The sequence below is a fragment of the Crocodylus siamensis genome, chromosome 3 (assembly GCF_052110815.1).
Source record: "Crocodylus siamensis isolate JL-2025a chromosome 3, ASM5211081v1, whole genome shotgun sequence".
Lineage (NCBI taxonomy): Eukaryota > Metazoa > Chordata > Crocodylia > Crocodylidae > Crocodylus > Crocodylus siamensis.
The window spans coordinates 65,282,572-65,306,293 of NC_143397.1; the positions used below are offsets into that span (position 1 = coordinate 65,282,572).

The 23,722-nt window shown below is 40.4% G+C and overlaps 1 protein-coding gene across 8 annotated transcripts in view; it reads left to right on the plus strand.

Annotated features, from left to right (window-relative positions):
• Nucleotides 1-23,722, plus strand: part of DMXL1 (Dmx like 1) — a 136,774-nt gene that overhangs the window by 32,701 nt on the left and 80,351 nt on the right. For all 8 annotated transcript variants that reach the window (XM_090038425.1, XM_090038426.1, XM_090038428.1 and 5 more), the window contains exons 3-11: nt 1,284-1,361; nt 2,590-2,668; nt 3,436-3,556; nt 8,716-8,782; nt 11,863-12,038; nt 16,100-16,289; nt 18,243-18,411; nt 21,276-21,488; nt 23,392-23,645. In XM_090038425.1, coding sequence (XP_089894551.1) covers nt 1,284-1,361; nt 2,590-2,668; nt 3,436-3,556; nt 8,716-8,782; nt 11,863-12,038; nt 16,100-16,289; nt 18,243-18,411; nt 21,276-21,488; nt 23,392-23,645 — 1,347 coding nt within the window. The remainder of the gene's footprint in view (nt 1-1,283; nt 1,362-2,589; nt 2,669-3,435; nt 3,557-8,715; nt 8,783-11,862; nt 12,039-16,099; nt 16,290-18,242; nt 18,412-21,275; nt 21,489-23,391; nt 23,646-23,722) is intronic.

Below are 23,722 nucleotides of genomic sequence, written 5' to 3' on the forward strand. Positions count from 1 at the left end.
CGCTGGCTGGCCCCATGCCTGCTCCAGAACGCACTGGCTGTCACAAACCAGCCAGAACCTGTACAAACAGTCCTGACATCAGCCTACCCTGCACCTACTTCAGACTTGCTCTCCCATGCTAAGCAGTAGCAGCCTGGCAGAAGCTGCTGCTTGGCACGGTGGAGGGGGAGAAGTAACCCCTCCCCTTTGCTACTGCTAGTCCCTTCTTGCTGCAGCTGCCCGGAGCCTGCACCTGGGCTGCCCTCCAGTGCCTTTGCACTGCCACCGCTGAGCGGCTGGGAAGCAGCAGTGAATTGGAGCTGCAAGGTAGTCCGTGTGTGGACTTTGGGTGGCTGTAGCAAAAACGGCCTGGCAGCAGCAAGGGGGAGGGGCTGCTTTTCCCCTGTACTGAGTAGCAGCTTCTGCCTGGCCACTGTCACTACTCAGTGTGGGCAGGCGAGTCTGGAGCAGGCGTTGGGACTGTGTGTGTGGGTTCCAGCTGGTCTGATGCTGGTCTGCTCTGCCAGGCCATGTCTGGAGCGGATACAGGGTGGGTCGGGGTTGGGGCTCTGTACGAGTCCCCACCAGTACTGTGGGGCTGGGGCTAGCAGTGGTGCAGTGTGTGAAATTAATGCTTATTAATAAAATGTGTGTTAGTTTGCTTTTGTATTAATTGCATACAGAAACTGCAATTAACTAAGAGCCCTAATATAAATACGACATGGAATTCCATGAATGAAACAGCCCTTATTGCAAACTTTTATGTTGCTGTTAGTATTGGATTGTGCTAACTTGCTTGATTTTGCATGTTTGTTATTTTTGTCGCTCACTGGTTATGGTGAATGTCTTGTTCTCTTGTGGATCAACCTCTGCGAACAATATAACAGTGATATAAAAAAAGGTACATGGCTGAGTGCAGTCTTTCCTCTCACCCCATTACTAACTGAGGGTTTGGTTTTTTTTTTCAAGTGGTACTTTAAATTTGCATGTGGAAGGATTCTTTGTACCAGATGTGTGAAGGTTATACATACCCATCTAAATATTTTTTATTCCATCGTTCAATATCTTACCCAAAAAATCACTTGAAGGGATTTTTCCCCTAGTTCTATTTTTTTTAAATAGTCTACAAGCATGAGAAGTTACCTAATTTTTTATTTTAAGTTTTTGCTAATGAGTTAGAAATGTAGGAATAAGCTCAAGAAGAAAACAAGTGAATTTATAAAGGCGAAATGACAGTAGAATAAATTATTTATATTTCCAACTAGCTTTCTAATTAATACTTCTTTATATTATTTTGTGTTTAGATTGCAGCTTCTTATGGAAACGTTATTTGTATCTTTGAACCAGTTACTCTTCTAAAACAGAAGAACGATCACCATACTGTAAGTGAATGGTCTAAGACTGGATGCCTTTGAAGCTTAGAATAATTTTTGTCATTTCATTTTTATTTGGGAGTGACCTTTTTCATTCAAGGCAGCAGCGAAATTAAAATAAAGATGGCTAGCTGGGTTAGTTTTAAATCAAGAAAAAGATTGGGCAGGATGACGCCCTTCGTAGATAACAGTGAACTTCCTCAAATGCTATGACTTCTTGAGACTTGAAAAAGAATGTAGTGCATTCAAAAACTTATTTAAATTTGGCCTAATGATGCAGATGGTCCAATAAAGGCTATCCCAAACAGAAATCCATGCCCTTCAGACTTTTAAAAAAATTAGCTAAATTCCATGTTGAAATACCTGGGGGAAGGAGAATCAAAAGCTCATTTGCTAACAGTTGCATTAGTTAACAAGAGTACCACAATGTTAAATGCTTCATATGTCCTAGATTCTGCATTTCACAGATCCAGTGCTAACCTTGCAGCTTGGTATATTATTTGTTTGGAGTGAGGGTGAATTGCTTTTTAAAGTTGGACTGCAAAACCCTGGCTGAGGAAAGTTTTTGGCTCTTAATGTATTTCGCAATAATTAACTCTTGATTTGGAACATGTGGGTACTAAGTAAGAGAAAACTAACCACCCTGTCCCAAAGGTTGAAGGTGGACTACATATTGGGCAAATGTGTCTTGGGTTTGTTTTTGTTGTTGTTTTTTTTAATTCTTAGGTAGGTTCCAGTGAAGTGGAAAGCATTCACAATAATGTGGATATTACCCAGAGCTCTGTAAAATGCTTGTCATTTTTTTTTATTTATGTTTTTTTGGTGGGGAAGTAGTATTTGTGAATTTGGTCTAAAGCCTACTCATTTTAGGTGCATCTAGTGTTAGTGTTGGCAATAGTTGTAGTATTGTATCATTTGCTTGCTATTTCTTTTGCTTTCAAATCAGTTGCACTTTTTACAAGTTAAAATAAATTGTTTTATCAATTGCACGTAGATTTATGTCTCTAAATTCAGTTAATTGATACATTAACTTAAAATGAGATCACTGTTGTGCTTTCTATGAGCTTGTCTTACCATTTTCTAGTTTTTCTTTTTAAAAGATTTTGGTAACTAGACATACATTAGAACTTAATGCTTAAGTAAGAGTTCCTGTTGAGTTCAGGACATTAACTGGGAAAAGCCATTAATAGACTAGGAAGAATGTCACTTAAACTAATACATGTCACTTTAATTTTAGGGGCTACATTATCAGTGGCAGAAGACTGCTCAAATTTTACTGGAATCTATTGCACATAACTTAACATGGGATCCTACAGGTAAGGATGAAATTAACTGGAACTTGTCTATTGCAAATTTAATTTTTCTTATGTTAATCTTTTTGTTCTTTGGAAGGATCAAAATTTCCGTTTGGTCTAAGAAGTTAAAAGATAAGGCCTGGGCAGGTCAGAGTAGAGTAAAGTGCACTTTTTTAAAACTTGTCACGTGATGCTTACAATGTATCTCCTTGGAACTGTGCATTAAGAAAACAGTCTCCATTTCACTTGTTACATCTTGGGTAGTGGAATATATTATCCAGTGCTGGCCATTTCAAAGAATTGTGGAGCTCTTCTGATAGCATTATAAAGGCAGAAGAGAGGACACTTCATTTTGGCCCCTTTGTATTGTAGTAGCATATTCTTTTTTTGAAATATTACAGTAGCACACAGATGTCTATGTGGAGGAGTAGACTGCTTTAGAGACGTGATGGAATTTAATTGTGGTGGTAAATATTTGAATTACAGATGTGCAAATTAAATATGAAATACAACTTAGTGTGTAAAATAAGTACTCATTTTCTGGCATTGCTAATCCAACCTGTCAAATGGTTGCCATCTAGGCCACTAGGCCATCTTGCAGGATTGTGCCCATTACATAAGGTTTGGTTCGTGTACAGTAAATGGCCTACTGGAATTCTGCAATGCATTTGGCAGTTTAATGCAAAAGCTGAATGTTGGTGATATAACTAACAGACTTTCAGTATAAAAAGCTGTACTTCATAGCTTTCTTTGTAACTCTACTTTTATAACATAAAATGTTTCGTTAGGCACTCGTCTCTTGACTGGTTCCAGTTCTCTGCAGCTCTGGTCCAATGTTCATTTGGAAGATGGAAATGCTGGAAAAACAGATGCTGGCTCAGGAGAATGGAGGTGTATCTGGCAATGCAAGTAAGAACCAATTAAAACTAAAGTGAGAAGTGAAACTTGGTTTCTGTTAGTGGTAATCAAAAAGAAGGGAGTCACATCCTGCTTTTATACTGCTGAGCTAAGAGAGATTTCTCAGATATGCTTTTAATCTTTTAATTTCTTTGAATTATACATTTTATTTCTATTAGATTAGCATGGTGCTTCTAAAGGTCACATTACAAGGTAATTTTGGGCAGCTCTTGAAGGCCTTAACCTGTGAATTTGTCTGCACATTAACTCCTGAAACTAGTTTTAAGCAATAGTTACATGACTCAAAGTTATGCCGCTCCAGGGTAAGATTATCTTGGTGCTGTGTTATCCACTGGTGCTACTGGCAGCATTGCGCTGAGCTCAGCCTGGAGAAGAGCAGCAACCCTGCTGTGGCAGCAGTGACTGAACAAGTGGGTTAACTGTTCCCTGCCTTATTCCCTGAGACAGACTGCTTGGCAACCACAAGTAAGTTGGTGTGAACCACAGAGGCAGGGAGGAAGCCCGTTATTGGAGGCAGGGGATTCTTACTTTTCAGTTCTCCAGGGCCTTGCTAGCCTGCAGTGTGAATACTTTAAACTCAAGCTACCACTAACACCAATCAACATTTGTACGACTCACAATGTAAGGTGTAACAAGGCACTAAGAATCTTATACTGTTGGAGCAAGTCAGGACTTCTGTTTCACATGTTGAAATAATGGGGGCCAAAAAACTGAATTATATCACATACCTGAAACCTACTGTAACAAAGCATTAAAATAATTTGGGAGAAGCAGGAGGAAGAAGTACATTGCAACAGAAGTAGGACTAGTGGTCATGACATTAAAGGCTAGAAAAATAGGAACTATTTAAAAAAGCTGGACACATACAAGTCCACGGTGCCATATGGGATGCACCATAGGGTACTGAGAGAGTTGGATGATTGGAAAAGGGCAAACAGTGCCCATATTTAAGAAAGGAGGATCTAGAAAACTGCAAACCAGTCAGCCTCACTCAGTCCCAAGAAAAATCATTGAATAGATAATCAAGGAATATATCTCAAAGCACTTGAAGGAGAAGGAGGTAATAAGGAACACTCAGCATGGATTCACCAATGGCAAGTTATGCCTGACTAACCTGATTGCCTTCTATGATGAGATGACTGGCTCTGTGGATGTGGGGAGAATGGTGGATGTGGTATACCTTGATTTTTAGCAAGGCTTTTGATACAGTCTCACATAACATTTTTGCAGGCAAGCTAAGGAAATACGGGTTGGACTGTAGGTTGGATAGAAAACTGGCTGGAGCATTGGACTCGGAGAGTATTAATCACTGGTTCAATGTCTAGTTGGCAGCCAATATCTAGTGGAGTGCCCCAGGGGTTTGTTTTGGAGCTGTTTTTGTTCCATATCTTCATCAACGACTTGGAAGGTGGTATAGAGTGTACACTCAGCAAGTTTGCAGATGACACCAAGCTGGGGGGGAGGGAGTAGTAGAGACACTGGAGGGTAGAGCTAGGATTCAGAGTGACCTGGACAAATTGGAGGACTGGGCCAAAGGGAATCTCATGAGGTTCAGCAAGGACAAGTGCAAAGTCCTGCACTGAGGATGGAACAATCCCATGCTCCAGTACAAGTTGGGGCTGACTGGCTGGGCAGCAGCTCTGCAGAAAAGAACGTGGGGGTTACAGTGGACAATAAGCTGAATATGAGCCATCAGTATGCCATTGTTGCCAAGAAGGTAATGATATGCTGGGCTGAATTGGAGGAGTGTTGGCAGCAGGTCAAGGGAAGTGATTCTTCCCCTCTATTCAGCACTGGTGAGGCTACATCTGGAGTACTGTGTCCAGTTTTGGGCCCCCCACTACAGAAAGAATGTGGACAAACTGGGAAGAGTCCAGCGGAGGGCAGTGAAAATGGTGAGGGGGATGGGGGCATGATGTCTAAGGAAAGACTGAGGGAACTAGGCTTATTTAGTCTAGAGAAGAGGAGGCTGGGAGGGAATTTTAATAGCAACCTTCAACTACCTGAAGCAGGGTTTGGAAGAGGATGGAGTTGGACTGTTCACAGGAGTGGCTGATGACAAAACAAAGAGCAACAGTCTCGAGTTGCAGCAAGGGAAGTTTAGGTTAGATATTAGGAAGAATTTTCTCACCAGGAGGGTAGTAAAACACTGGAACAGGTTACCCAGAGAGGTTGTTGAATCTCCATCTTTAGAAGTTAAGACCCAGCTAGTCAAAGCTTTGGCTGGGATGATCTAGTTGAGGATGGTCCTGCTTTGAGCAGGGGGTTGGACTAGATGACCTCCGGAGGTCCCTTCTAGCCCTAATTTTCTATGATTCTATGAATAGAAAATTTAGCTGGCATATTCTTATTTGGAAACTGACATCTTGTAATTAAAGGAAGAGATTAAGTCCACTTTGTCTCCCCATCCTGGTCACTTTATAAATCAAATTGTTATATAATTCTCCATATGGATTCCCTTCCTTATGCATGTGTCATGGGCAACTGGTGCCTCCCAAGTCTGGGGGGTAGGGGGACACCAGATTGCCATGGGGGAGGGAACCCCCTGCAGCCAATCACCAAGCCCAGAACCACCAGCGGCAAAATCGGAAGTGCGCTTCCACTGGCACTTCCAGTTTCGCGGCTGGTGCTTCCAGGGGGCACGGCCAATCTTAAGGGGTGCATGTACTATGAGTTGCCAGTGGCACATGTGCAACAGATTGGATTCTTTTAGTTATCATTATCTGTTGAGGGGTAAGTCATGGCCGCAAATGTCTTTACAGTCTCCTATACAAGGATTTAAAAGTCCCTACTGTTCTCAGTTTCTTCTTAGCAAATGTGACAGGGAGAGAACGTCTGCCTTGTCTGCTTGTTTCGCTGAACAACAAACTTTAGCATTAGTATAATTTTAATTTTATTAAGTAACCTTTTAGGGTACTGACACAAAAAAACCCTTGAAAGTCCTACATTTAATACTCTGTCATTGTGGACTCCCTGTCCTTTGGGAGAAGGGGACAGCATTTGATACGCCGTTCCTTTTCTAAGCAGATTCATTGTTAGTAGCATACCACAGTTGTTCATCATGGTATATCTTTATGCCAAAAGAGAGAGGTCTTAGAAGTTGGTCTTACTGCTTTCAGTTCCTCTAATTTAATACCTGGCAATATAGACTGGCCTACCCTGGTCAGCTTGTACAACCTTGGATTTGGGAAACAGGAGGATGAAAGTGTTGAAAAGCATTATAGCCTTGAATAAAGCAGTTTGTCTGCATTTTTTTTAATCTCCCCTGATGAGGCAGCAGGTCCCTAAGCATCCTCTTCTTTTAACTACACATGTTTAAGACCTATATGTAAATGTATGAAGTGTCAAGTGAATATTTACCAGTCACAAAAATCTATTGTTGTTCCTTAACCCTAATCCCTATCCCATTTATGAAGCCTTCATCTGAGCCTCTAAACTAGATTTTCTCAAACCTTTTCTTATTGCATACCTCCTTCCAGATTTACCAGCTGCTCTTATATCCCTACCAGCGTACATTTTATAGTTTAACTCCTTAAATGCCAATTATCATAATAATGAAAATTAAATCCACCTGCGTTCTCCCCAGAGATGTCTTTTGTATTCCCCGGATAAACATACAATAGTTTGGGAACCCCTGCTCTAAATGTATGCTTGCTACTTTACTTGTATTAAAAATGCCATTTTTTATGGCTGCTTTGTCCAGAAGAGTAAGTGAACTGCAACCTTTGTCTGATCTGTTCCTTGTTTTTCAAAGACAGTTCTTTGCCCACCCTAAGTAGCCAAGATAGTGATTTGATTTCCCTCCCAGGGTATGGACAAACACTTTTTTATCTGCGTTAAAGCAGGAGGGAGAGCTGCTGCACTGGTGTTCATCAGGTGTTACAATCTAAGTTTCTGTGTAGTTACATAGTGATATAAGTTACCTAGATCTCCCAAACTTTGACTTGAATAAAATAGGGTTAAAATTGGAGCAGTTTTGCTACACATATATCACTATAGCTGTATAACTGCCTATGATGGTGCCCTTAAAGCAGTGCTTCCCGAACTTTTCCTCAGTATGACCCCATTTCTTCAGCATGGCCCCTCACTCCCAACCCACAGCCCCGCATCCCTGCAACCCCATCTGCTGATGTTGTGACCCCATTTGGGGTCATGACCCACAATTCAGGATCAACTGCCTTAGAGGTTATAGATAGGCACAATTGTATTGATTTATAACAGTCAATAACTGATGAAACCATCTAACGGGCATGACAGGTTTCCGAGGATCAGTAAGATTCATTCTTTCATACTCCATGTCAACAGTTGTGTTCCTTTACTGATTCACATCTAGTTGCTGTTTTTTGTCGGCAGCTTTTTCAAATTAAGGCTTTTAAGTTCTTGAGTAAATTATTTATAAAAAATGGATTAAAAAGGGGTCCAGAGGTTTATAATTTTTCAAACTCTTCTGTCTGAGCAGAAGTAGACGTTTTTCAGTTTCTTATTATCTCCCTAGGCCTATTGATTGCTTTGCTCCCTGTAATTTGCATAAAGATTTTGCATTCACCTTTGCCTCAAACTGGCAGAAACTCTTCTTACTGTATTTTCACATCTAATACACACTGCAGTTTCCAGCGGTTGTCTTTGCAATAAGGTGCATGTCGTATGTGGGCAAATAAAGTATTTAGAACTTTAAGTAGTCCCATGTGTTCCTTTCATGCATTTCTAAAGCGAACTTGCTGTTTAGGAATAAAAGGCAGGAAGTATAGGAAATTGCTTCTTACTCTGTATCAGGTGAGTTGGAGGATGGTGCGAGTTCAACTTGAAATGTCTCTGAGATCAGGAAAGAATATTTCTGTGTGAAGCATTTGACAGTTGCATCATCTTGTTTTTTGCAGGTGTCTGCTGTCTCTCCCAATCCATCTTTTACGTCTTTGCTAACAGGAGAGTTTGCCTTCCCTTATTTTTGTTATTGCTTGAATCATATGTTTCATACACTGAAATTGGTTTCTAAGTCTAAAAATGTAGAAAGTTTTCTTGTAACTAAAAAGAAAAATAACTAGATATATATATAGTTAATGTTTGGGGAAAATATTTTAACTTTTAAACTTTATTTTTGATTAAGCAGTTGTTGTGTGACCTTTTAATGTTTTTAAATTTATTTTTTATAGAACTGCTTCCCACGTTTGTTTAATGAAATTTTCACCAGATGGAGAATTCTTTGCTACTGCAGGAAAGGTAACAAGCTTGATGTGTGTGTATTAAGAGAGTTTGCAGAGCTTGGCTTAAAAAAAATTTCTGCCTTTTCCTAATGCAAAATGTCAAAAACCTCCTATCTTCTAATCCTGTTAAGTGACTGTTTTGAGGACTTGGAAAGATTTTTTCAGCAGAGCACTAATCTAAAATATCCATTACCAATAGATTATGATTGAGCACCAAAAATAGCGCGTTATGAAGTGAAGAGTTTGTACCACAGCAGTAGGCCTGTATGAGTGCTTTCTTTATTATGAAAATGAAAGAATTTTACTGCTATGAAGTGCTAGATCTAAAGAAAACCACCTTATCTTTGAAGAGAAACTGCTGTTTGTCAGGGTAACAACAGAATCACATTTTAGGCAATTAATTTTCTCTTCATTTCAGTGTAAGCAAGATATTTAAATTCAGATTTGCTAAAACTTTGTAGGAGGGTGCTAAGCAGGTATCCACTATTCAGTATTACTTTAAACTAACATGAAAGCTTGCCTAGATTGTCAGTCCCTTTGGATAGATGCTTATGTAGTTGTGTGTGGCAGCTTAGATCAGTTCTTTTGTAGCTGAGCCATTTTCATTATTGAGTTTGCAGAACTGATTTGTACGTGAAGCATTTTTGGAGTATGAAATGGTATGGTAAGAAGGTTATAGCCTATCCTTCCTATTTCCAACTATGCTAGCCACAACACTTCTTCATGCTAAACCTTCTCACTAAGGTCTTACAAGAGATTATAAGCTTCAGAAGCAGGGGAAGGATGATCTGGTGGAGAGAGTGGAGAATCAGGGGAAGAAACTCAAGGTGATGTGGTACGAGTAGAGAACAGTACTACAAATCCAGGTCTCAGCCTACAGAACTTACAGCCATTTAGCAAGGAATTCATTTGGGTGACTAGCACTATGTTTGTTTGAAGAGAGATTTAAAATCTGACAATCTTCTGGTAAATCTTTAGCTAACTTGAAAGCAGATTTTTTTTTATAGTTGCATGATGACTGTGAGATGAGTGTACAGTGAGATATCACAGAATCAATGAGTCGGAAGGGACCTAGACAGCTCATCTAGTCCGACCCCCTGCCATGGGCAGGAAGGAGCACTGGGGGTGGCAGGGGTCATTAGACCCCAGCCAGGTGCCTATCCAGTCTCCTCTTGAAGATCTCCATGGAAGCTGAGAGCACCACCTCTCTGGGAAGCCTATTCCAGGCTCTGGCCACCCTTACCGTGAAGTAGTTCTTCCTAATATCTAACCTAAACCTATCCTCCCTCAGCTTGTGGCCATTGTTCCTGGTGACTCCAAGGGGGGCCCTGGTGAACAGACTTTCCCCGAGTCCCTGCTAGCGGCCCCTGATAAGGTTGTAGGTAGCCACAAGATCCCCCTCAGTCTCCTCTTGCGGAGACTGAAGAGATTCAGGTCCCTCAGCCTCTCCTCATAGGGCTGGCCACGGAGACCCTCAGCCATATGAGTGGCCTCCTTTGGACCCTCTCCAGGTTCTCCACGTCTTTCTTGAAGTGCAGTGCCCGGAACTGGACGCAGTACTCCAGCTGTGACCTGACCAGCGCTGCATAGAGGGGGAGCAAGACCTCTCTGGAGCTGTTAGTGATGCCCCTGTTGATGCATGACAGGGTGCGATTGGCTCTGCCTATTGCTTCGTCACATTGGCGACTCGTATTCATCCTGGAGTCAATCATGCAAGATCCCTCTCTATTCAAGGAATGAAGAGGAAGAAGTGCAATTAAAGCAACGTGAACAGTTTAAATATGGGGGATTTGGCCATATGTTACTAGGTCAGTTAGGCAAACAATTTTTTATTTTTTTTCCCTTGATCTCTGGTGAAGGTGCCAGACTAAATGATAAAGCAGCAGAGAATGTGCTAGTCAACAAAAATGTTGTATAATACTAGACATGCCCAATGTTGTACAATACCAGACATAATGTACATATTTCAGTGGCATTTAGATCAATCCATAATGTGGGTGTTTCAGCATGCTGCTGAACAGTCTGTTTTGGGTTTGCTTCTGAGAAACTTTTTATTCATTGCCTTTTTGTTTTGTATTCCTGGCATTCAAAATTATTGTCCTTTCAGGTTTGTGGGTGGTTTTTTTTTTTTGGTGAGGTTGGCTGATGCATTTCAGCGTACGAATGGAGGCATTCTTGGCTCTAAGATTTCTAATAGTTCTTCAAGACTGATCATTATGGCAGAGTAGAATTTTTTCTTTTATTGGTCATAATGTAGTCTTTGAGTTTTTGATTTTTATATGAATATATCCTGTCTTGTTTCAGCACATCCTAAATTACTTTGAAAACCAGTAATCCTGTAGGGAGAAGTAATGGCATGTTGGTACCAATGTTTCAATATGGTCATAATGAAATCACCTGTTTCTGCTTGAGCAGGTTTTTCCTTTGGGATGTTCCCATGATGAATAGGTCCAGTAAGATGGCCACGTACAGGTGTGGAGAGGGTTGCCTGACTAAGCTGTGATGTAACTCTTGAGACAGACCTGCAACTAGGCTAATGTGCTTTGCCCTGCTCTATGAACATCTATGGAAACAGTCTGGGATAATGAAACAGATATTGCTGATACCTCTGTTCATCTTAATATCCATAAATGTTCCTCATGGTCATCTGCCTTATGATCCTTCTATTTACAAAGCAGGATTGAGTTTATGAATCTTAGCAGAATTAACCATAAACCCAGTTTTCTTCAAATGTGGGTCTCTAGCACCTCTTCTAGGAAATCCCATGTTTTTAGGCTGTTCACAGAGAATCGGAATGAGATGGGAATGTGGGAAAAGCAAGACTGATTAACAAGAAATCTTTAACCGTTTTAGAAAAAAATTATAATCTAGGCAAACTTGAAGCTTTATCAAGAGAGTTGAATTCACTTGTACCAGGAAAATAATATTTTTATATAAGCCTTCTGCTAGAACTGTGTCCTGTTTTAGGAGGCTTTCAAATGCATCAGTTCTGTCAGCTAGATCCTATGGGAAATGGTTTAAGATTTTTAAATTGGAACTTCCATTTGTGGAAAATTGAACAAGTATTAATAAGTTTGTGTTTTCTTTTTCCCTTAGAATGATTGTCTTGTGAAAGTGTGGTACAATACAGAGAGTTGGCGATCAGCAGTAACACCTCCAGGTGCTACTCCAGAAAAACAAGCATCGGAAATTGATTTTTCATTTGTTTATTTGTCCCATCCTCGATCTGTAAATGGATTTTCGTGGCGGAAGACAAGCAAGTACATGCCACGGTCAGTAAATTGACTCCTGATACTTGTAAATTGTTGAAAATGGAGTGAGAATTTGTAAAACTTTGCAAGGTTTGTACTGTCTTTACCTAAAAAATGGCATTCCCAAGTCTCCTGTGAAGACGGTGATCTAAATTCTCTTTAATTCCCTTCCTAATTCAGGAGTACTAAATTGTAGCTATTTTTTCTACCTGAATTTACCCTGAGCTGTCCTTTATGCTTCACATTTACCTTCTGTCTGTGTTCTTATATGGCACTGTTAAAAAGAGTAACATTTTTATTTCCCTACTGGGAGAAGGCTGGCTTGTGATTTTTAAGATGCATGTATAAATACAAGAGGGGAAATGTGCTGGGGGGAGGGGCAAAATTAATGTATTCATTTATTATCTTTGAACATGAAACCCATCTTTTTAGCCTGGTTCTTGCAAGAAATTATACCTACGTACGTTGTAACAGAGACCTGCAAAATGTTATAATTTCTGCAGTATCATTAGCATAACCCTATATCGTGTTCGCCATCCATATGTTTGTTTACAGCACTTCCTCCTTTGGTAGTCTTCCAGAATCTGATTGAATCAAAACTCCACTTTGTGCATGCCCTCTTGCTTAAATATGCAAACACTCTTGTATAACTCTCATGTGAAAGATCTACGGATTATCCATCCACTTCAGTGTCCAGGAAAGAAATAAAATTTTGTTTTTAAAGTCTGAATATATCAGGATGACTAAAATTATATCATGGCCTAAATAAAATAATCATTCATACTTAATGTGTTTTCTTTCTCTGTCCTTGTCTACTACTTGGACTCCTGAATGAATCCTTTCTGCCTCAGTCAGTTCTCAGCAGTGCAGCTCAAGCAGTTTTACTGGTTTTGCCCTTCTCTGTTGTTTACTTAAGCTATGTACAGATGTTCGGTTTTTACGGGGAGAATCACTCTTCTTCTAGTAGAAACCAGAAGTGGACAGACATTTAGCCTGTTTTTATCCTGGAGAAAAAACGGCTGCTTTGGGAGAAAAAATAACCCTGAGATGAGCAGGGTTAAGTCACTCCCATGAGAGTTTATCCCAAGAGACACTGAATGCTTCCTCCTGGCTTCCCTCTTGGGGACCAGGAGGGAAGCTAGGGAAAAGGCTCCTGTGGCTTCTTGGTATCACTCTAGTTTTAAGAAGCCTGGTGATAGGGGGCTGGGGAAGAGCTATTTCCCCCCCCCACCCACCACCCCTTTACTGTAGACCAAAAGGAGAGAGGAGGGAAGGAGTAACGCTAGCTGCTTCCCCCTGCTTCTCACCATGGAGTTCCCAGCATGAGACGTTTTGCTGCACTCTTGTGGCAAAGTTCTTGGTGGAGAAGCAAGCAGGGTTTCCTGCTCTGCTCAGTTCCTTCATTTGGTTCCCAGTGCCCATGGAGTGATACTACCCCCTTTGGCTTTCCTTTGCTCTACTCTGCTGTTCAGCTAAGCAGCAGCGGGATGGAAGGGAAAGGGGAAAGCAGGTGGGGGGAACTGGCTGGGGAAAATCCCCCAAGCCTAGCTTCTGGCTGCACTGGCTTTAAGTTACCGCATGAGGGAGGCAAGGGGAAGCCGTCTGGTGAGGACCTGGGGTCTGAGAGGCTCTCCCTGGGGATGCAGGGCAAAGCCCTCACTTGCTTCCCACACCAGAATCCAAGAGGTGTACGTGGAGTGGGTGCGGTGGATTTTTCCCCCCTCCTCCATCTGCTTGGGTCCCTGTACTTGGAGCAGAGTGTAGAGGAAGCAGTGCTGTGATGGGGAGCAGAGCAGAGAAGCAGCTACTCCATGCAGAGGGACTTCGCTCCTCTCTCCTAGACTGGTCTGGAAGGGAAAGGGAGAGACAAGGCCCCCAGCCCCTTCCCCAAACCAGGGAAGTGGGTGGCTTGAGAGAGGAGATTGGGGGGCTGTGCCTTGCTGCTTCCTTCCCCTCCCAGACCAGTTTGGGAGTGGAGAGGAGAAGAGCAGCTATTGCTGCTCCTTGCTTCTTCCCCAAGCCAGGGTAGTGCTTGGCTTAGGGCTTTGCCCCAGTGCTCCCTCCACATTGCTCTTGGAGACCAGGAGTGCAGTGGAGGAGGCTGTTACCCTAACACAGTTCCCTAGAGTCTGGACTGGGATAGGTGTGAAGAGTCTCTCCTTGCTGCTCTACTTCCTCCGCTGACCAGGAGGAATGCAGCAGGCACTGCTCTGCTTGCCTTCCCCAGACCAGGATCACCCCAGTTTTGGGAAGACGGGGAAAATGGGAAAGGGAACAACGGCAGACTGATCATGTGTGCTGCTCCCTCTCCTAGAAGGATTTCTACCAAGGGAAATTTCTGAGCAATTTTCTCCAACAGAAATGAATATCTGTACACAGCTTCAGTTACTGTGATGCCAAGTACTTCTTTCTGTTGCATCTACTAAAGCCTACTTGAATTCCATCTTCCATAAACAACCTTGTACTCTGTCATGGTGTCCTTTATGTATAGTAAGTGTGTTCAGGCCCTGGCTTGCAAGCTGCATGCAGTGCCTGGAGGTCTTTTAACACCAAATTGAGTTGGAGTATTTGTGCAGATCATTGACTTGGGGTATACACTTCTTGAATGTTTTGTGGTGCTTAACTGTGTCAAGATCTTGATTTGTAGCTAGAAGGGTTAAGTGTGGCCATCTCTGACAGAATGCCCTATTTAAAGCCACTACTTCTCATTGTCCTCAAATTCAGTTATAACTGCTTTGTACTGTGATGCTTTTATCAATTTGTTGTCTAATATATATACACACATACATACATAAACACACACACACACAGAGTATGTAAACTATTTCTCAATAATAAGATATTTACAATTTGACTTGGGATCTGAAGTTACAAAACTAGCTGTATAACTCTTGTGTTCCTGTGTCTTTTTTCAACGTTGTTCAAATTTCTTAGCTTTTGTTACATTTCCTTATAGCATCCTGTTTTTAAAACATGGGTGTCAAAGATATGGCCTGTGGTCTGGATTTGGACCACGGAGCCCCATCATCTGGCCCCTGGGTCTCAGAGTTGACTCGTGTATGGTGCCCACCTTGGCCTGTCCAGGACTGGCACCTCCCCAGCCAGTCTGGGACCCATGCTGCACTGTGGGTGGTGCCTACTCTGGCCTAAAACTTACACTACATGCAGCCCACAACCTAGCTGGTCTGCTACTGCACTGCACATGGTGCCCACACTAACTGATTTAGGACCCACGCTATATGTAGTACCTGCCTTAACTGGTCTTGGTGGAGTGGAATCTGGCATGCTGGGTGGGAGGGGAGAGTATGGGGATCTGTGGGTTCAGTGCAGCCCATGGGGGCAACCTACACCATTTATCTGGCCTATAGACCTACCTCTAGCCAGGGGCCAGATGAGTCTGACACTCCTATTTTAAGATAAATCATAAGCTTCTCTGAGTAGTGAATTTGATCTACACAAGTTTTTACTTAGCCTAACACTATTTAATGGATCTTCTGGGATAGCTGGATACTGTTATAATACAAATAATACTTGGAGGAATACAAATAGCATAGAAACTACATTTTTGAATTGCAGTTACAGCTTTAGTATTATGCTGTATATGGCTTTGGGCATAAAAACTCTACCTGTCCACATCATAGTTTCCATACCTGCAAAATGAAGGTCTTAGTGGCATGCTTACTATTAATTAATATCTGTGAAAAAGCTTTGAATAAAACAGTCAACAAACAAAAACTGTTAAACTATTTCTCTAGTCCTGGCTGCGTGGTTAGATTTCTGTGTTAGAAACCAAGTTTGAGACTTTTATAAAGGTATTCATTTATTTTTAAAATAGTTTTAGATCTTAAAGTTGAGCATATCTAGTGTATCTATGTGCTGTTGAATCTTAATAAAATATTTTTCTGAGGGTATTTTGTTTGGATAATGAAAGAAGAACTTTTTCTTTGTTTTAGTTTTTTGTTTTTGTTTTGTTTTACTTAATATCTAAATTCTACTGGTCTAATTTTGGAATTTTTTTCTTTGAATATTCTGATGCTCATTATGTGTACCTGACTCTCACAACTTCTTTAAACTTTTTTCAGTGGTGCTGTGTGTAATGTACTCCTGACTTGCTGCAAAGATAATGTGTGCCGTCTCTGGGCAGAGACTTTGTTACCAAATGATAGTCTATTGTATGGTGGTGAATACAACCATTGGACTGAACCAGTGAACTTGACCAATAACTTCAAAAGAAATGCTTCTAGTAAGGAACGAATGCAAAATGCCTTAGAGGTAAGAACCACAGAAAGTATGACATCAAGGGTTGTCAGCTGGGGGTACGCGTACCCCTAGGGCTACTTAGAAAGGTGATAGGGGGTATATGCAGGGAGGCAGGGATGGAGCAGGGTGTAGGGGCAAGGGCAGTGGTGTCCCTCTGTGGGGGCAGGGGGGTTGCACATGGCGGCCACTGCTGCCACCCACCATCCTGTGCTACTACCACCCACCACCCTACACGGCCACCTTCCAGGAGCAGGGCTAGGGAGGGAGGGCAACGGCGCCCCTCTGTGGGCTGCACAGATGCTGCCCAGCCGCTGGCTCCACAGGCTGGTGACGGGCAGTGCACGATTGGTCAGGCGTGAGGCCCATCAACTGGCCATGGAAAAGTGGGGCGCCTGGGGCAGTGAGTAGTGCTGACAGCCGCTGTGTGTAAGCACCTACCCCTCTGCATCCAGCTGCCACCATCAGAAGGGGTACACATGTGAAAAAAGGCTGAAAACCCCTGTACTACAGAATAAGCAAGCCTTAGCATCTCACTAAAATGTTACCCCGGGTCTGCAATTCCTTGCATAACAGCCCTTCCAAACTGATTTTTAAGACAAATGGAGGTGTCAAGTGAAATGTCCTCCCACTTCCTTTTTTTTTCCTGCTGTCATAACCCTCTCTTCTTTAAGAAGATAAGTGCGAATCCATAGGTCTTGCAGGGTAGAGGTAAAAAAAAGAAAAAATGGAATGGTACCTTCCCATGTCCGTTATGGCAGCAAGATAGCATTTGAATATATTTTTCCCCTCTCTCAAGTAGTGCTGATTTTTTCTGAGGTAAAGTACTCTATAACTTCTGGGAACAAGATATATGTAGAGGAGAAGCCACATGCTTGTGTGTGCATCGGGGTGGGTAATTATTTTGGCTCATGGGCCACAGAGAGAGTTTGGACAAGTTGTCGCTGGCTGTATTTTGCTTACCTGTGGTATAGATGCTAAGGAATCTAGCACTGGGTACCTGTAATATCAGCTGTGTAGATACCTCAGAGGTTGTGGAATTAATAAAATAAGGGTGCTATTGATGTGGGCAGGTTCTGCATGGGGATATATGCCTACCAGGATATGCTGCTGTTGCTCCCACTACTTAGTACAAATATCAGTTTGGTGCAGGATATAGCTATTTCAGTGCTTATATGAATGGACTTAAATTTTAAAAATTGTTACAATTTAATTTTAGTAGTATTGTAGGTAGCCATATCCCATCTTTAAACTGTGACGGTTTTCCTTGAAAAAACTTTTTAAAATTACTAGGTTTTTAAAAAATCAATTGTGCCTATAGTGTAAGAATAAAAATATTGATCCTACCCATGGAGTCTTGGTTAGAGAACATAAGAACTGCCATTTCTGGGTCAAACCTTACCTGGTATCCTGCATCTCACACTGGCAGAGAGTAGATGTTGGAAGGGAGAGTGAACAGGGTATGACTAAGGTTTTCCTCTGTTCCTCTCCTACTTGCAGCCTCCAGCATTACAGGAATAGAAAGTTCTGATTCTGAAGCTTATACCCGTCTCATGAGGGAGGATCTAATTGTAGTTTGTTTCCATTATTCAACTATTTGAATACCTTGTTTATATTTTCCATTTTAAAAGTGCTGTAGGGTACAAAACTGTGCTGTTTGATTTAGTATAGTATGAGGCTATAAATATTTTGCCCAATACTTTGGAATAAAAAAAAAAAAATCAGAATGGTTCTCCCATCAGTGGCATGACAATGCTTAAGGGCCTTTGTAGAAGATTCTAAAGTCATCTTTCTACCTTCTGTTCTTTTCTTAATAGAAAACTTGTTCAGAATAGTATATTGTGTAAATTAACCATGTTTTCCCTTTTTAAAAGCTATTTTAGTTTAGAATACCACATGATTTTTCTCTTGAGGAAAAACTCTATAATTTTAAAAAAAAAACAACTTTTTTTATTTTTTCCTCCCCAGTTAAATCTGAAACACTTCCGGCGAGGGAGGAGAAGGTCAGGTGCAGTCACAGCCCATACTGGATACTTACCACATCAGCAAGATCCTCATGATGTTCATCGAAACACTCCTTTGCATGCAAATGCACTCTGCCACTTCCATATTGCTGCCAGTATCAACCCAGCTACAGGTAACAAAGAACAAATAAGAATTTGCAACAGACCTGTATATTTTACCATGTGTATATGTATCATGAGTCTGTTGATATGACCACAGTAGAATTTTTCTCACAAGATTCTTGTTGCTTTCATTGCTTGGATGGTTGTACCTTGAAGGTAACTGTTGCATATCCCTTATTTTTCGTGTGCCTGAATTTACTCTAATACAAATGTTGAGAACTTGTAGTTGCAACCAAAGTAATTGGAGAGTGCTGGGAATGTATAAAGTGGTATATAATGTTAAGCATTAAAAAAATGGGTTTTGGGGTTTCTCAAACTGTGTAACCCAAATTGAACACTTTCCCATCTATAAAAGACAAAGTTCCTGCATTTTCAAGTTATGTACAGCTGAGTTAATATTTTAAGCACTCTAATATTATAGTGGTGAACACCCTAGAAATGACAGAAGAAACAGTAATTCTGTCTTCATAAGTGCTTAATATGCTAAAAATAAGGCATGAAAAATAGCAGTGAAAACTGAAGGTAAAACCAAATTTTTTCCAGTTATTTCTCCTGGACACAGAGTTCAGTTGCCTGATATCACAGGCAATTACATCATCATATATCCCTTTTCATAAACTGATCAAGCTCTATCTTATAAGAAGGTTTGGATCCCATATCCCTATAAGGTGATTATAGTATCTTTGTCTAAGGGATGTTTTTTTTCTAATTTTTCAGCCTAAATTTATTCATAACCAGTTTATATCTACTGGATCTTGTGCCTGACGTGCCTCAGAGCTTAAATAGTTCTTATCCCTCCCAGGCATTTTACCCTTTCATTTATTTATGGGCAGAAATCAATATTCCCTTTCAGTTTTTGTTTTCCTACACAAAACAAGCCAACTTACAATTACTGTCCTCTTTTAAGATAGAATTACCATAGTTACCCTTTGTACTACTTCCATGTTTTCACCTTTCTAGAACAGATGAAGTCTCACCAGCACCTTGTATTGGCTTTAACGTTTCTCTGTCTCTACTGGGAATACTCTGACTAATGCGTCCTAGGATCACATTTTGTCTTTTTCAGTAATGTGGCATCAGATATGACGCAGCCATTTTATGACCAGTTAATATACTCAGGTGTCTTTTGTGTCATTCCTGACTGATTAGGATCGTATCTTTATAGTAGAAATGCTTATCCTTAAATTGATAATCTAGGGTATAGTACCATTACATTCAATTCAGTTTCTTTTGCTGCTGTTCTGAAGGCCATCTGATTCTTCTTCTGTGATAACCTGATCCTCTGCTCTGTTGAAGTTTCCCACACTATGCATATTAGTTCCTGCCCTCCCAAAGGTACATATTTGGCAGACTAAAAGGTTTTTTCTCTGATCTAATTATGACCAGGAGAATATGTGCATTTTTTCAGACTTGAAGGATGCTAATCCAGCATCCCCAGATGCCACCTCTCACTCAATTTCTTCCACAGTGGGATGTATACTCTCTGTTACTAGGTGTTGCACTTCAGGGTTTATCCTTCTAAAATGTAAATTTGTCTTTACCTGGGAGGACCTTTTCTTGAGTAGACACACTTCTTTAGATGCTAATTCTAAGCAATTACTACGTTTCAGCCTTTCCTAGGTGCCAAAGAGACTCATTATCATATTTTGCAATCTTGGTCCTGTTATAACATTAAATAAATTCATATTATATCAAATACAAGAATTCATGCAGACGTAAGAATGGTAAAATTGACCACAGTTTCCTGCTACCCAACTGCAGAGATTATGCATGCCATATTGGTAAACCAACCTCAAGAAATCATGTGTCACCACCCCCCACAAAACCATAGACCTCAGCGGGGTTCATGACAATAGTTCTTTTCAGTAACATCATGAGCATTGATTTTTTTCATCAATGCCAGGTTAGTCTCTAAGGTGTCTCCTTGCCCTGTCTTTTGCTATCAATGCCAAGTGAACACCATTCCACCTCTACACTACGTTAAGAGCTGGGTTTCAATAGAAAAAATAACATGGGTTAATGTAACTATAGACTGTATGATCATGTGTATGAGCACAGGAACAGCAGAATAAAACTGCTTCATTTTAAGTCCTTGATTTTTGTACTTGAATGTTGTTTTTCATATCTGTTTTGTTTGCAAAGTAAAGAATTGTAAGTATTCCTATCATTAAACTGGTCAAGTTTGACCTCATAAGGTCTGTTAATAATGACACTCAGCTATTTATCTCGCCCTCTTTCCCATAGCTTATAAATATATTTAAAACAGATAATTCTGATTCCAAAGTGTGCAGTAATTACTGCACAAGATAAGGCATCTGCTTGGAACGGAAGACTAATTTATGAGTTGGTAAACTTTAGTTGGAAGACAGGAAGGAAGACTGGCTTTCTTTTCCTATAGAGCACCAATTCTCAACTGGAGTGCCACAGTATCAGTCATCTTACCCTTGCTAAGAAATCATCAGTGACAATCATCACTACAATGTCAAGTTATTCTATCTAGTTTGGTCACCAGAAGTCTTTACAGCTGTGGCAGTACAGAACTCCACACACATCAATTTTATCTTGTGTGGAACTCAGTACATATAATTTTTTTTATAGTGTGCCATAGTCTGCAGTGTTGGATACACCCCAAGTTTCTCAGAGTGGGTTGTTATGGAATACAGAATCACAACCTCTATTCCACAAGAGATTGTTGAGATACTCAGCAAAACCCCAGTAGGGGAGTTTTGTTCTGCCTGGCAGTGATAAAATTGCCAGAAGTATAGTAATAAGTCATTGCATAGTGGTGTAACATGCCCTTTTATACTAGATCAAGGAAAACTTTACTGGGCCATTTTCTATTTTGGAAATAATCTTTTTTTTTTTTTAATCTTAGACATTCCTTTACTCCCTTCAATCACGTCTTTGAGTCTCAGTGAAAATGAAGAGAAAAGTGGGCCTTTTGTTGTGCATTGGCTCAACAATAAAGAGTTACATTTTTCCTTGTCCATGGAAGTATTTTTACAACAGATTAAAAAGAATTTTGAACAACATTCTTCAGAAACCAGCACTGAAGAGTCTAATCAGATAGATGGCAAATCAGATGAAGGTAAGATGCATATTGAAGATAATGAGATGCACTATATAGTCTAAGGCAGTGGTTATCAACCACTTTTGTACCAGGACCCATTTGTAAGCATCAGTGGCCTATCCTGACCTAGTGCCCCTCACTCCTGATCCACTGCCCTCTGTCCCTAGGCCCTAGCATGTGGGGCAGGGTGGGGTGTATGTAGGGGCATGGGAGGCCCCCAGCAGCCCTTTGCAGGCTGGAACTCTGCTAGCCTGCAAGGGAAAAGTCATGATTTCCAACATTTTTCTCCTTTAAAAGAGAATTCATTTTTAAAGTGTTCATGACCCTTTCATATATTCTTGTGACCCATGGGTTGAGAAATGCTGGTCTACGGGCCCCTTAAAAAAAAAAAAGAAAAAAAAAAAAGAAAGAAAAGTAGGCACCCTGAAGTTGCAGGTAAACATATACAGGAATTTTCGGAATCCACTTGAATGCCTAAATACATTTTTATAATGTATGGGAAGCATGTGTAATTCACAGTTTCAGAGTTCTCTTTGGTACAAGCAAATAATATTTGTTTAAGTTTTAACTTACTTGATTAAGTTGATAGTATTTTGCAAGTGTATCATGGACTGACAGGCTTCCGGGAAAGAAAATTTTAATTTCCTTGATCAAGTTTATCAAAATAGATCTATAGAAGTTAATGCACACATTTAGGAGATAAAGCATTCAATGTGTTACCGGATATTGGCAGTGGTCTTCTAATTGTAAGTGTATTAGTGTGGTCCTATAAGCACCTGTTGGCTGGGAATGGAACAGTGGAATAAAGGAAAATGTGTAAAGAGCTCAGAGTTCTGTTCTGTGACTTCTTAAGTTAGGTAGAGAGTTCATGTAAATTCTCAAAAGTTTGTTTTTTCATTAAGTTTACAAATGGCTGGTGTAACAGTGTTTTGTTTTTAAAAACACTCTCAACCAGAGGACCACGTGCTTTATTTCAAGGATATACCCTCTGGTACGGCAAAATATCCATTTTCTTGACAGTAGTGTCCATTACAGCTCCTCATGTGCTGTGATGACACTAACTAGTTGAGATCATGCTTTGTTCCTTTATCTTCTGCTGCCTATATTCTTCTTTTCCTGCAGCTCTGCAGGCAGAAAACCAAAAGTGGTCTCCTTTGTCTAGTAGTTCAGCATGTGAGATTTTAAAACAGTGTTTTTAAAACTACTTCTAGCATGATTCTGTAAGTCACTTGAGTAATGGAAATGAGTTTTGCATTAGTGAAATGTTAACAAAATTTGTGGGCTTGAGGGGTTTGGGGTTTTTTTTTGTCCCCTGTCCCCCTGCACCTCCTTCAGCCACTGCTGGAGAGTATTTACAGCCAAACACATATTGTTTGCATATAAATATTTTAAAATTTAACCAGACACATGTATTGCTCACAACTTGTAGTGTTCACAAAGCTAAAATGTTGGTCTCAAGTTTTTACCTGTTTAATTTAAACTGTTACTTGGCTGTTCTAGTGTTTTAAAATTTGATTAACTTAAAGCCAGAGAATAGGAACTTGATGTGTTTTATTCTTGAGTTCTTCTGCGATCCCAAGTTTGCTTGTTTGTTTGTTTGTTGTATTTCTCATGAATGTTTATTATGACTGTTTAAAAAAAGAAAGAACATACATTCTGGTATACTTTTAAACTCGTATTTTGTTTATCAATTGATTATACTTAAGAGTACCCTTCTTGGGTGGGATAAATATTTGATTTAGTGATTAAATCCTTGACTTTTTAACTTGTTTAAATCTTGTTTGTTTGGTTTGTTTTTTAAGAGTAGTTTAAAGAGAGGGCCTTGTATGACCTGCCAATTTATTATGTATATGATTTCTGACTTTCAATTATAGCTTGAACGCATAGATTTCTTTACAGTTCATGCGTTTCCCTCTACTAGAAGCTGATGAAAATGTGGAGGATCAAAAAGCAAACCAAGAAAAGAAGGAACTGAGTGATGAAAGAGCTGTTCCGAATTCAAGTTTTGTTCCTTTACCTTCTGCTGCTATTGATCATGAGATTGAAATACTACTGACTGAATGGAGTAAAAATGCTGACATGCTCTTTAGTATTCATCCTATGGATGGTTCATTGCTGGTATGGCATGTGGACTGGCTAGATGAATACCAGCCTGGTATGTTCCGCCAGGTGCAGGTACTATTGTTTTTCTGGATTAAGATATGTGCTTCTGTTCAGTTAAAGTATGTTAATATCTACCTACTAATATGTAC